Genomic DNA, 14312 nt, shown 5'->3' with positions numbered 1-14312 from the left:
AAATTCGGAAAATATGACTTTAAAAACGAAAACAAAATATAATATTTCCGTAGCTCTTTTTATAAGTTGTCCTTTCTGGCCACTTCTTTCCTTGTGATGAAAAATTTGTACTCTTTTCATTGCCAAATTCAATATTTTTTGATTAAAAGATTAAGGTAAAAATTAATTACTACTACTAATTTTTGGGGTGTGGTCTGATTCTTTTCCATATTTTTAACACGTGAAGTAGATGATACTAAGACTTAAATTGAGCACTGTTGCCTAATATCATACTATATTGAAGTGTGTCATCATTTCATAAATATAGTTTATACTTAATTATATCTTCAATAATTACTACTATTTTTATTATTATGATTTAATTTTTTAATATATTTTATGTTATTATTATTTAAATATATTTTTATACTTAATTATATCTTCAATTATTATTATTATTATTTTATAAATATTTCATACATCTTAAATATTTAAAAACATACTAAAGCAAAAAAGTGATCAGGAATGGAGACTTTCTATAAGCTGCTAGATAAACATTAGTAAGAAATTGAGGGACTTTTAAGGCGGGAACTTATTGTATACCCCGCATGCATCTTCTTTGGAAACAAATAACAAACCAACCCGCCATTTCTAAAACCCGTCTAGGGTTTCAAAATTTAACTATTCTTCTCACCAATCCAATTGAAATTCAAATTCAATATTCAGAAGCGAACCAAGAACAATTACCCCATTTTTTTTTGGAGTCACCGTAATGGGGAATAAGATCGCAGAGGAGCTCGTTTCAACGGTACGGTCCATTGTTGGCGACGAATATACAGAGATGGACATAATTAGAGCACTTCACATGGCCAAAAACGACCCCACAGCTGCAATTAATATCATTTTTGACACTCCAAGTTTCAAGAAACTCGAAATTGTAAATGTAGTTTCAAATTCAAGTAGTAAAAATACTGGTGAGATCCAAAAAATTGAGCCTAGTACAGTTTCTTCAAATGAGGGATTGAATATTAATAAGAGTAGAATTGAGAGTGAGTGTGATAGGGGGAGTGAGTGGTGGTATGTGGGGTGTGGTGAGGTAGGCGGTATGTCAACATGTAAAGGAAGGATATTGAAGGCTGGTGAGGAAGTTGAATTTACGTACCCTGTGGAGAAGAAGAATTTGAGTTCAGCTTCACCAGCTGGGAAGTTTGGACGAGGGCGTCAAGCGGCTGCTGCTTGTTCTGAAATTGTAAGGTTTTCTACCAAGGCTTGTGGAGAGGTACTCTTTTCTTCTTTTATGTTCTGAAATTTTAAGTTTGTTCTGCAACTTTATTGCATTTTTGTGGAATTGTTCTGAAATTTTAAGTTTCTTCTGCAACTTTTATTGCATTTTTGTGGAATTCCTCTAGCCCCCCCGGGCCCCAAAGAAAAAAGAAAAAAAAAGAAAGAAAACAAAGGAAGTTGCTCCCTTCAAGTTGAATTCTAGACCAATGTAAATCTAGGATAATGGTTGTGTCCTCAAGGGGAGGGCTAGTGGTTGAGGCGAGTGGCGGATGTAGAAGGCTTATGTAGCTCGGCAAATCCCACGAGACTTTAGGCTCGAAACATTTGTAGATGTTTGAAAAAGAAGTATAGATAGAGTTAGATAGGAGTAAAATTTAGCAGAGGAACGTGGTGGGATGTATGAGATCCCTCCGCCCTTGACCGACAGTCTCAGGTTCAAGCTGTGGGAGTGGAGAAATTCTTTCGTGGCGCAAATCTGGATTAGTTGGGTCAGTGGGTGCCGGATACTAGATGGTTATACAAAATCAAGATATATATTTTAGAACTCACCGCTTCTAAATCATTGGGGCATGTGAGTGACAACTTAGGGATCCCCATGTTCAGATCCAAGCTACAGCACTTGTTGTGAACCCATCTATTACCTTGGCAGCTTGTGCTCTTGGGCTGGACAAGCTGCCCGGTGGATTAGTTAAGATGTGAGCAAGTTGGTCCGAAGAAAACCCATATTTGAAAAAGAAGAAGTTAAAAGCTGTGGGTGCACCACTTTAATATAAGTGCCTTTTTTTTCAAGTCTTAATTTTTCTGTATACAAAAATATAGTTTGAGCTCAGGGCAGTGGATGCACCTGCTTCTGCTTTAGAATGTGGATGTCTGAATATAGAGTGAAATCATCGGAAGAAAGAATTTGTTGACAATTTGTTTTTTCTGGGTGTGATTGGGGAATGCTAGATCTTTCTTGATGGAATTCTGTATAATAAGCCTGATTTTTTTGTTGTTTGTTGTGGAGTGACAGATTGGGCGTATTCCAAATGAATGGGCTCGATGTATTCTGCCGTTGGTGAGGGATAAGAAGATTAGAATTGAAGGGTGTTGCAAATCGGCTCCTAATATATTGGCGATTATGGACTCTGTTCTTTTGTCCATCAGGTACTCTGGGCGATGTTTTAGTGTTATAGTTTAATATTTGAGGTGAGGAATCCAGTTTCATGAGATACGATACAGACGGTGGTGATTTGATCAACTTTATCTTGTATGCAGAGTGTATATTAATAGCTCCATGTTCCGTAAAAGCAATCAGACATCACTAAAGGCTAGATCTGCAGATGATACAGTTGTTCACCCCCTTCCAACTTTGTTCCATTTGCTCGGACTTACTCCTTTTAAGAAGGTGATACTCTCTTTTTGGTTTTGTATGTTGTAGGGAGTGGTTGAGGTTTTCTGACCATAGCTATTATGGATTATAACCTTCTTTCTACAACTTGTTTATCAGTTGGGATCTGATATTCTGCCTAGTTATGAATTCATCTCATCGATGATCGAAGGACATTAATTCAATAAATTCTTTCTTAATCATTATTAGGCAGAATTCACTCCAGCTGATTTATACACGAGGAAGCGGCCTTTGAGCGAACAGGTAAGACAAGAAGAGATTTCCCGCTCGTTTTTCCCTCTATTCTCAGTTCTCACTCCTACTTCACCCTCTTAAAGTCAGAGTATCAAGATGTTACAGTTTCTCTTAGTTTTCGCTGCTTCACCCTCTTAAATGCTTCATTTTTCTTCACAGGACAGCTCTAGTGGTCGTGCCTCAGTATTGCACGCGAACTTATCCAAAAGCTCTTCATCTGCAGATGGAGATAAAGTTGAGAATGATGAGACAATTTCTGATACTGATCTTGATTATATTGTTGGTTCAGCTGATAACTCGGAGATACAGGTATGGCCAGCTCAAAAATCTTTGTTTTGTCTAGGGAGTTCTCTATGTGTACTAAATACTTTTACATTCACATTTTAGGAAATGGAACCACCAAGTACACTCCAGTGCGATCTGCGACCCTATCAGAAGCAGGCGCTTCATTGGATGACACAACTGGAGAGGGGAAGAAGCACGGATGAAGCAGCAACAACTCTGCATCCATGTTGGGATGCTTACCGTCTGAAAGACGAGTATGTGAATCTTGACATACATGTTTTTTTTCTCCACTTACTCTCGCATTCAGTACACTAAAATTTATTTCAGGAGGGAGCTTGTTGTTTACTTGAATGCATTTTCGGGTGATGCGACCACTGAATTCCCGAGTACCCTTGAAATGGCTAGAGGAGGAGTATGTTGCCGTTCTGCTTCTTTTACTCTTTGGGACATTTTGTTTCTTTGTGGTAGGTTTTATGCAATTTTCCATTTTATGACTTGAGAGTGTCTTGAAGATTTTGGCAGATTCAATGGGGTTAGGGAAGACTATAATGACTATAGCTCTCCTCCTCAGTCATTCTGAAAGAGGTGGATCATCAGGGAGCCAACCTACAAGCCAGCTGTCCGGTGAAAATGGTGAAGCTAGTAATATTTTAGGTCAATCTCCAACTTTTGCAAAGAAATCAGCAAAATTCTCTAGTCTTGATAAGCTCCTGAAACATAAGCCCACACTTATCTCTGGTGGCAATCTGATAATATGTCCAATGACACTACTAGGTCAATGGAAGGTACTTCAAATCTTCTTCAGCTGGCAACATTAGTTTTGCTATGTTTTTTAGGAACTAAAATGGCACATTAGGCATATTAAGCTTTACATATAAAAAATTGTCAAAACCTAAAAGGAAAAGATAAAGGATTTACATATGAATATCTGAAGATGAATCCGTCATTTGTAGGCAGAGATTGAAGCCCATGCACAACCTGGTGCTCTATCTCTTTATGTTTACTATGGGCAGACAAGATCAAAGGATACAAAAGTGCTTGCTCGAAGTGATGTCGTGCTGACAACATATGGAGTTTTGGCCTCCGAATTTTCTACAGAGGTATTATTTTGATTCTTCAAATTATAGTTTTAGACTTTTAGTTTCTGCGTCCACCTTGTTTGCCTATCATTACTTCTCTGTGCTAACTTGGTCTAGGTCCTCTTATATTCATTTTTGTGTTCTGTACTTGGTGTAGAATGCTGAGGACAGTGGGGGGCTTTACTCTATTAGATGGTTTAGAGTGGTGCTTGATGAGGCACATACTATCAAATCTTCTAAAAGCCAAATTTCCAATGCTGCTGCTGCTCTTATTGCTGACCGTCGGTGGTGTCTTACTGGTACCCCTATCCAGGTCAGTGTTACAGTAGGGAAAATTGTTAAGAAAAGATTATTAGCATTATTTAGAGGTTAAAGTTTCTATTTTCCTACAACGTAAAAAATACTGCTTTTGCTATTAAGGACATGTATGATGAAGCTAAGACTCGGTTTGGGGCAGCGGGAGGAGACTCAGAACACTTTCCGGTTATAATGGGGTTGCACTAGGGATCAACTTTTAGTCCATTCCTATTTTCCTTGGCGATAGACGCATTGATGAGATACATTCAAGGTGAGGTGCCATGGTGTATGTTATTTGCTGATGCCATAATTTTAATTGACGAGACGGGGGTGGTGTTAACGAGAGGCTGGAGGTTTGGAGGCAGACCCTAGAGTCTAAGGATTTCAAATTGAGCAGGACCAAGACGGAATACATGAAGTGCAAGTTCAGCAACGGTACCCAGGAAGAGGATATGGAGGTGAGGCTTGATACGCAAGTCATCCCCAATAGAGGTAGTTTCAAGTATCTTGGATCTATAATACAAGGTAACGGGGAGATTGATGATGTCGGAGCAGGATGGATGATGTGGAGGCTCGCTTCCGGTGTCTTGTGTGATAAGAATGTGCCGCTGAGACTTAAAGGTAAGTTCTACAAGGTTGTAGTTAGACCGACTATGTTGTATGGAGCAGAGTGTTGGCCGGTCAAGAACTCTCATACCCAGAAGCTAAAAGTAGCTGAAATGAGGATGTTGAGGTGGATGTGTGGGCATACCCGGTTGGATAAGATTAGGAATGAAGTTATTCGGGAAAAGGTGGGAGTGACCCATGTGGAGGATAAGATGTGGGAGGCGAAGTTGAGATGGGTCGGGCATGTTAAGAGGAGAAGTATAGAAGCCCCAGTTAGAAGATGCAAGCAGTGTGGGCAGTAGAAGGGGTAGAGGTAGGCCTAAGAAGTCTTGGGGAGAGGTTATTAGGCGGACATGGCGCAGCTGGAGCTGACTGAGGACATGACCCTAGACAGGAGGGTGTGGAGGTCAAAGATGAAGGTTCGTAGGTAGACAAAAGTTTCTCCTTGTCTTACTCAGTTCGCTAGCAATAGTGTAGTATGATATCTTTTATTCATAGACGGCTATTACTACCTAGAGTTTGATTGCATTCTTGGATTCGATCTTATTTCATCTTGTTGTTATTCCTACTTGTTGCAATTACCTTTTCTTTTTCAGCCGTTCTCTAGCCGAGGGTCTATCGAAAACAACCTCTCTGCCCTTCCCTGGTTAGGGGTAAGGCTGCGTACATCTTACCCTCCCCAGACCCCACTCGTGGGAAACTACTGGGTTGGTTGTTGTTGTTGTTGCTATTTTCATAGTTCTTCTCAGAGAGGTAAAAAGATATATTATTGTTTAGAACTCATAAAAGTGGTATATATTATTAAGATTTTTGTCCTTCTCTTTATTGCTAGATTGGTCGCGTGTCTTATTCTAATGACTTTGTAAGTTTCAAGCATGCCTTGACCCCTGAGTATTTATCTTATGTGTTTCAAAGCTGAGCTCCAGTTTCCTAGTATCTTGCCATTGTTTCTGGCTATTGCTATTGCTTTTTCCATCTATTTTTCTGGTCTTAGGTTGCTGGTACTGTCTTTCTATCTTTCTGACCTTTGTTGTTGTTACTGTTCTATTGTTTCTTTTCATCTTCTTGAGCCGAGGGTCTATCGAAAATAACTTCTCTACCCCCAGGGTACGTTTAAGGTCTGCGTACACACTACCCTCCCCAAACCCCACTTGTGGGATTATATTGGGTTGTTGTTGTGTTTCAAAGCCGAATCAGTTGTTTAAACTTAAATTGTTCCAACTGATTGTAAGTGCTAGTTTTTCTCTGCATAGGTTCAGATACAAGTTCATGCCACCCTTCTTTCCCTACGTTGCAAAAGAGAAGAAAATAGATATTTTCTTATTGGAAAAGCTGGTATTTTCCGGTGCTTGTCTTTTATCAGCTGATCTGGACATTCATATATTTTATCCAATATGCAGTCATAGTCTCTCAGTAGATCCTTTTTGGCTGGCCCTGAGCACTGTCGTTGAATCTCAATGCTACTAATGCTGCAGTTTTGGTTTATATTTAGTCTTAGTGAATTGTCTTATCAAAGACTCCACAAAGCTAAATACCTAGTGAAGTACTTCTATTGACTAGAACAAAGGAGGTAAAGGATTTGAGAGGCTGCTGCAGTTTCGTTAAAAAGCTCCTCCAAATCCAAGGACGAATTCTTAAGAGTTATATTAGGTAATCAGACCCTCAAGCAAGCTTCATCATACATGAAATTAAGATACCTTTACTCGGTTAAGTGTATCATTAGCTGATCATTACTGTTAGATAGTTATGTGTAAATAGTCCTAGTCTTATATATAGTAGAAGTAGAATATGTCCTAGTCCCATATATAGTAGGAGTAGAATATGTCTTAGTCCCATATGTAGTAGCAGTAGAATATATATTATATATAGGGTTCATTGTATCATTTTTAAGAAAATAGATTTTTTTCCCGTGCATTCTCACATGGTATCAGAGCTTTAGTGAGAAAATTATCGTTGTGCGTCATTCCAGCGACATCCGTGAAGAAAGATCTTATCGCCGTGCAATTTTCCGGCAACTTCATCTTGTTTCCGGGATTCATCACTGCTATAGTGGTACTGTGCATATACCAGTACCACCATCAGATCCGAAACTCTTGTGCGACCAAACCCCAAAAATTCCAGTCCCATCGGAATAGAAAAGTCGGTCACCGTGCGTCTTTCCGGTTGATGCCTCAAGACTGATTTGTGCTATGTTGCGCAGACTCTCCAAAATGTAGCCACACCCGTGTCAGATCCTTCAAAAATGCACTACTTTTGGAGGATCCGACACGTATCCGGCCATATTTTCGGAGAGTCCGAGTAACATAGGATTTGCGTTATCTTCTCGTCGGTAAGTGTTGTGCGAAAACCAACACTACCATCTTGTTCGGAAAAGTCACGCGACAAAATCCCAATCAATCGCTCTGGCAAAAAGTCCCTCACGCGCCGCCAGAACTAGGGTTCCAGCGAGCTACAATAACTTTTTGACGCGTGTGAGCCATTCCGGCTACTTTTTGGTAAAACTTCTTCAGGACAACTTACTCGTCCAGTGATTCCGAGCCTACTCATATAAATTACATCAAATTCTGACAACTTTTATTTTTTCCGGCGTGAACAGTACACTTTTCCGGCGCGAACAGTAGTTTCCAGAAAAAGTTTATGTTTTCTGGTGGTGTTTTAGAATCTATTTTGTATTGTGGAATTCGGCTTAGTCTCACTATTTTCAAATTTCTCCGGCGACTTTTCGGCCAACTTCTGTTTATCAGCAACCACCTGATTTTGTTGCTCAAGGGGAGTCTAGTGGCCTGGTCCTCGTATTAGTTACATATGTAACAAGCTAGGTACATATGATTTGTATGCACCGGCTTGAGGGGGAGTATTAGATAGTTATGTGTAAATAGTTCTAGTCCTATATGTAGTAGGAGTAGAATATGTCCCAGTCCCATATGTAGGAGTAGAATATATCCCAGTCCCATATGTAGTAGGAGTAGAATATGTCCTAGTCCCATATGTAGTAGGAGTAGAATATATTTTATATATATGGCTCATTGTATCATTGTTAAAAAAATAGATTTTTCTCCCGTGCTTTCTCACAATTACTAATACACTTAGAGGATACTACTAACCCGATTAGGTAACCATGATGCTAGTTTCTTCAAATTTGGTTTGAACATTTTTTTGGACATTTCTTTTTGAAGTCTAGCATTTGTTGCCATCTTATAGTGGTTTGCCATTGCTCTTATGCTTTTTCAAGAGAAGTTTGCTATTGATAGGCACCTAATTTTGTTATGTGACTTACTATTTTCCCGTGGCAGAACAATCTGGAGGATATTTACAGTCTTCTTAGATTTTTGAGGGTTGAACCATGGGGAAGCTGGGCATGGTAAGATATGGATTCCTTGCATTGACATTTAACCTTCAAACTTATTTGTCGTCGTGAAAACGTATCAGAAACTGTGGTGTGGTGCTGGTAATATTGAATATGTTATTATGCTCTTTAGAATGTTATGACTGGATGCTATTTGTGGAGGACATGCTTTGTTGTAAAATTCTCTACCTTTTTACACCTTGTATGCAAGGTTTCTCCATCACTCAAATGAAATTTTAACCTAATAAAAAATGTTATACACGGGAGACTGTAGAGAGTGTAGCATATATCTTTTACTGTGACTTTGCCCCAATTTGTCAAATGATCTACGACAGCTTGATTTATTCATTCATATGGTCTTGTTATCCTATTAAGATTTGTAAATGACTATTAAATAACCCTGTTTTTACTTCATCAAAATAAATAAATAAATAAATTAAATAACCCTGTTTTGAAGCAGCTATTCATTGATATGATCTTCTACTAAAACCTCACTAATCTTTCTGGCATCAGTCTAGATCCTTACCATTTTAGATTGAGGAGATTGATCCTTAACAGCACTTGCTGCTACAAGTGCTGTTCCTTTTTGTATCTGGTGAAATATGAAGCTAAGTTCTGTGTGAGAAAGTTATTTGCATAATTGATTGAATTTTCTCATGTTACTGTGATGCCATTCAACATGTTGTCTGCTCGGTCGTATTAAGGTGGAACAAGCTTGTTCAGAAACCTTTTGAGGAGGGAGATGAGAGGGGGCTAAAGTTGGTTCAACAAATTTTAAGATCGATCATGTTGAGAAGAACAAAGTCTAGTACAGACAGGGAAGGCAGGTGAGTATTCCACATAGGATTCACTAATCTTATTTCTTTGGTGTCTTCTTTTGTTTGGTTTCGTTTGTTATGGTTACTTTTAGGTTTATTGAAATGTTATACTGCTTCTGGTGTTATTGGGTTGCAGACCAATTTTAGTTCTACCACCAGCAGATATTCAAGTGACATATTGTGAACTAACAGAAGTAGAGCGCGACTTCTATGATGCATTGTATAAAAGATCCAAGGTTTTACCATCATCACTCTGTCCATGAAATTCTCGATACTTTTTGCACCTTTATTTCCTTTACCATAGTCCTATATCTCCAATATCAGGTGAAGTTTGATCAGTTTGTTGAGCAAGGACGAGTTCTCCACAACTATGCTTCTATATTGGAGTTGCTTTTGCGACTTCGTCAATGTTGTGACCACCCGTTTCTTGTAATGAGGTGTGTACTTTTATCCGTGCACCTATTTATCCTTTGAGTTTAATGTTGTGTGGTTTGTTCTTGTCTAAATGAACTTATACTCCAGAAAAAATATTGCGCGACTTTCCAACAGACGCTTAGTTATTCCTTACATTGATGAGTTGGAGAGACTTTGGTTTGGTTTCTAATTTTATTTTGAATGTACATGATTCTCATTACTCCTCTGACCCAAATTGATATTCCTGTTTCTCATATTGTCAACTTGACCAATTACTGCAATTCACTTAGACTGATTAATTCAAATTATGAATACTACACATAGATATGTAGTAACTATGTATAATACTAGTACTAAATTGCATATCTTAGTCAAGGAACATTTCTAAGACTGGGAGCGCGAGATAGGATATGGAGAAAAAGCAGTGTTTGCTTAAATAGATTTTTATTAACTTACAATCTGTGTGCCAACTCTTGGACTAAGTGGAAGCGCTTCTTTTTGCGTATTTGTTGAAAGAAAAGCAAGGTGTATCTTTCGAAAACTTTGCAAATGTGGATCCAAGATTATTCTACGAAGTAAATACAGTGTCCAGAAAGCTTATTGACTCCATTTTTTCTAGAAAGTGATCATTGTTTGTCTTATAAATGCTATTCAGATTGTTTATTCTTTCTTTCCAGTAGTCTGTTATCATCAGGCATCATACCTGACTTATATTATCAATAGTAGGTCTTATTGTTTTTGTATTTGCTCTTTTGGACTGATTACCCACCTTGCTTCTCTGTGTCTGGACTCTGGAGTATCTAACAGCTAATAGTTACTAAATATTATCTTTTAAGTAATATTTGCTGATGGGGTTTATTCTTGGCCAGTCGAGGTGATACCCAAGAATTCTCTGATCTAAATAAGCTTGCTAAACGTTTCCTTAAGGGTGGTAAGGAGACTGGAGAAGGCAAAGATGTTCCTTCACGTGCTTATATTCAGGAGGTTGTGGAAGAGTTGCGGAAGGGAGAACAGGGAGAATGTCCTATTTGTCTTGAAGCTTTTGAAGATGCAGTCTTGACTCCATGTGCTCATAGGTTATGTCGAGAGTGTCTCTTGGCAAGCTGGCGAAGTTCTACCTCGGGCCTTTGTCCTGTTTGTAGGTACTTTCCTACAGGTGTTTATTGAAGAACGTGACTCTATGCAGTGAGATCAACTGCATGTTTTTTATATGAATATTCCACTTTTGCAGAAACACTGTCAGTAAGCAGGAGCTTATAACAGCCCCGACAGATAGCCGCTTTCAGATTGATGTTGAGAAGAATTGGGTGGAGTCATCAAAAGTATCAGCCTTGTTGGGTGAACTAGAACGTCTTCGTTCCATTGGCTCCAAAAGCATTGTTTTTAGTCAGTGGACTGCCTTCTTAGATCTATTGCAGATTCCTCTTTCTCGGTACACCCCGTTTTTGTTCATGTTAGATTCTGAAGAACTAATAAGTTTTTGAGCACTCTATTCTGCAACTTCTTTGTCTTTTAAGGTAACTGTACACGAAGAAGCTCAATGAACATCGTGATATTTCCATTTATGGCAAATTTACTTGTAGTAGTCTTGGTATGCATGCTCATAAGGATAAGGAAACTGAGAAAGATTTCTGGTTTGTGCAAATGGATTGACCCTTGTCTCTATCTGGACGATAATTCTTTTCCTCCCGTTAGTTGAGTCCTGTTAAACATTTGAAGTTATTGATTTTGTCAATTGCCTTTTGCAATAGCCTTGTCCATATTTTGTGTACTTTATTTTTGAGTTAATATATTTATTGACCTCCATACTTATGCAGTAGTAATATTCCATTTGTACGCCTTGATGGGACGTTAAACCAGCAACAACGTGAGAAAGTAATAAAGAAGTTCTCAGAAGAGGATGGCATATTGGTTTGTCGTGGCTGCTGCCTCTTTATCTTATACATTTATTTTTAAATTATTATGTTTCCTTAATCCAATTTAATATTATACAGGTGTTGCTGATGTCATTGAAGGCTGGTGGTGTTGGGATAAACCTGACGGCTGCATCTAATGCTTTTGTCATGGTACTTGTCTGCCTTTAGAAAAAATTTAGATGATCACAGACTAATGAACTCTCTGAATTTAATTGTTTGTGTTGTCAAAAGTGGGTTTGCTCTTAGAAGAAGACAATATTTCCTTTTTGATTACACACAATCGCATTAATAGTTTGATCCAAGTATTGCATAGAGCGAGAGAAATGTTTATATAATTATATGTAATATTGAAGTAAATCATTTGACCTTCTTCCTTTTCTTTCTTTCTTTTTTTTGGTTCTTTCTTCCTCTCCTCAATATGCATTAATCTGGTAAAACTTAAAAACCTAATTTGATGGAAGTGTTCTGGGAGGTAAAATTTCCCAACAATTGTTGCAGATAGTCTGCAAGACGCTTCTTTTGATAAGTATGGTCTGCAAGATGTGTCTTATGAGATCTATTAGTGTTATGATGATAGTTGTGGTCATTCTTTTCTGAATTGTAGTCTTTGATAAAGCTTATCTACTTAAGCTATGACCTTTCGAAAAATTATCCTTTTCTTCCTCTTTGTTTCAGTGATAACAGAATCTATCTTGATGGGAATATCTGAAATTTATTTGCTCATAAGTAGCAGTGGTGTACGTGGTCGTAACTTGGCTTCAAGTTCTTTTTTATAGGCTTATGGTGACTTATCTAATGCAAATTTTGATTTATTATCTGCATGTTGTTAGTCGTCACTTTTTAACTGGTTAAGCTTGTGATCTTGGTTGATGAGATTTTTGTGGTTCAATGATCCATCGGTTCTCATATTTGCTCTTCTCGTGACTTTGACTTGGTGATGTCTTTTTTTTTTTGAATCACTTTGATCGCCCCCATATTATGTACTATCTGACATGTACTTTTCTGTGACTCTATTGTTGTCAAATATACACAATATTCATCTTTGCATGCTTATCTCTAGGATCCGTGGTGGAATCCAGCTGTTGAGGAACAAGCGGTCATGCGTGTTCATCGTATTGGACAAACTCAGCAAGTAATGATTAAACGATTCATTGTGAAGGTAGTGCTCAACACTTTTCTCCTTATTACGGCCCGTTAATCAGTTTCCATGGAACAATATCGCCCTCTCTGGGAAGTGCTGGTGCTTGTTCCTTGTTCCTTGACGCTTACCTGAATATCTATATGCTCTATCGCACCTTGAGTGCACATCATGTTGAAAATGTCATTGGACCCTTGCATACATATTTTTCTGATGGCAGGGTTCAGTTGAGGAAAGAATGGAAGCAGTACAAGCTAGGAAGCAACGGATGATTTCTGGTGCTTTGACGGACCAAGAAGTTCGGACTGCAAGAATTGAGGAACTTAAGATGCTTTTTGCATAGACAATACAGAACTAAATCATGCCAATGAGTTGGGGCCTCTGGCTCCTCAGATTGTAGATTCACGATCACCATATTAGATGGTATATGTGTCTGGAAAAGAGCTGAAAGCTTCTCTTCATTCTAGCCGGTGGTCTCCATGTCTCATGCTGCAGGCACACCGGATTATTTTGTAGGCCTCGACAATCTCAAGCGTTGAAAAGTGATCATTCGATCTCAAGTGTTGAAAAGTGATCATTCCATTGAAAAAAGCACTTCTCAAAATAAGCTAATTTTAGAAGCTTGGCTAAACAGGCTATAAGTTTTCGTTGAAGCAGTTTCCAGAAGCGCAAATGTAACTAGCATCTGGGGGATGTGCATTTGTACTTCACTGTTGTAAAACCAAATCCTGGTATCACGACTGTTATCAAGATCTGGGATCGGACTTCTAAAACAGTTTTTATAGAGTAAACAAATTTGTAAATATTATTTTTCGTTAATGTAGCTTCCAAGCTGTAGAGAGGAGAGTCATATGTAACTTTGTAGCTTTTGTTTCAGTTAACAAACCTTGTAAATTTTGACCATATTGAAGTTCTCCCTTAAGTTAACAAAAGCTTGTAGTTTATGAGTACTAAGTTCTCCAACCCATTAGTGCTTTACGGACCAATGACTTAAAATAGATAGTCAACTTAGCAAATTTTATTTTATTTGTTATGATAATAATATGCGTCAAACTTAAAGAAAGAAATGAGGATTCATTTAGGCGACTTCAACTTGTTTGGGACTGAAGGGTAGCTATTATTTGTTGTTGTTTGGCAACTTTGCTCCATCCTGGGCGTCAATAGTAACATTATTTCAAACTTGGAATAATCAGTTATGAATGTATTCCACATTTCAAATTTAGAATAATCAGATATCAATAGTATTATACATTCAATCACTAGATATGCTGAGTAGGTCTTTACCAAGATGGCTATATTTATTAAATAATCTGATAAGATTTGTATTTCTCAAGGTTGTTAAAAATGAAGATTTCATTTTAATTTATATGCTTAATAGGACATGACACAAATTTGTTAATATCTCCATTTAGAATCTCAGAATTAAATCATCAAAATTAATTATATTTCCTATTAATTGTTTCATTATCTTTTATTTTTTTAATTTCTAAATTAGATTACAATATGTAAAATTAGTCAAACATTCC

The 14312-nt window shown here is 37.8% G+C and overlaps 1 protein-coding gene across 3 annotated transcripts; it reads left to right on the top strand.

Annotated features, from left to right (window-relative positions):
- The first annotated feature begins 579 nt into the window (after window positions 1-579).
- Window positions 580-13736, top strand: LOC109243933 (putative SWI/SNF-related matrix-associated actin-dependent regulator of chromatin subfamily A member 3-like 2). Of its 3 annotated transcripts, none has more exons than XM_019410947.1 (20): window positions 580-1258; window positions 2276-2409; window positions 2521-2650; window positions 2843-2896; window positions 3047-3196; window positions 3275-3426; window positions 3500-3584; window positions 3685-3957; window positions 4126-4272; window positions 4409-4564; window positions 8448-8515; window positions 9205-9327; window positions 9455-9554; window positions 9643-9755; window positions 10602-10874; window positions 10964-11164; window positions 11553-11643; window positions 11727-11798; window positions 12709-12807; window positions 13007-13736. In XM_019410947.1, exons 1-20 carry the CDS (start codon window positions 752-754, stop codon window positions 13127-13129), a joined length of 3051 nt encoding a protein of 1016 aa, XP_019266492.1. In that variant the 5' UTR covers window positions 580-751; the 3' UTR covers window positions 13130-13736. The 3 variants fall into 3 exon arrangements, with proteins under 3 accessions (XP_019266492.1, XP_019266491.1, XP_019266493.1); XM_019410946.1 differs by having other exon boundaries at window positions 11550-11643; XM_019410948.1 differs by lacking the exons at window positions 11553-11643; window positions 11727-11798; window positions 12709-12807; window positions 13007-13736 and having other exon boundaries at window positions 10602-10870; window positions 10964-11054.
- Window positions 13737-14312: the final 576 nt, after the last annotated feature.

The sequence above is a fragment of the Nicotiana attenuata genome, unplaced genomic scaffold (assembly GCF_001879085.1).
Source record: "Nicotiana attenuata strain UT unplaced genomic scaffold, NIATTr2, whole genome shotgun sequence".
Lineage (NCBI taxonomy): Eukaryota > Viridiplantae > Streptophyta > Magnoliopsida > Solanales > Solanaceae > Nicotiana > Nicotiana attenuata.
This window is presented reverse-complemented; position numbering and strand designations above follow the sequence as displayed.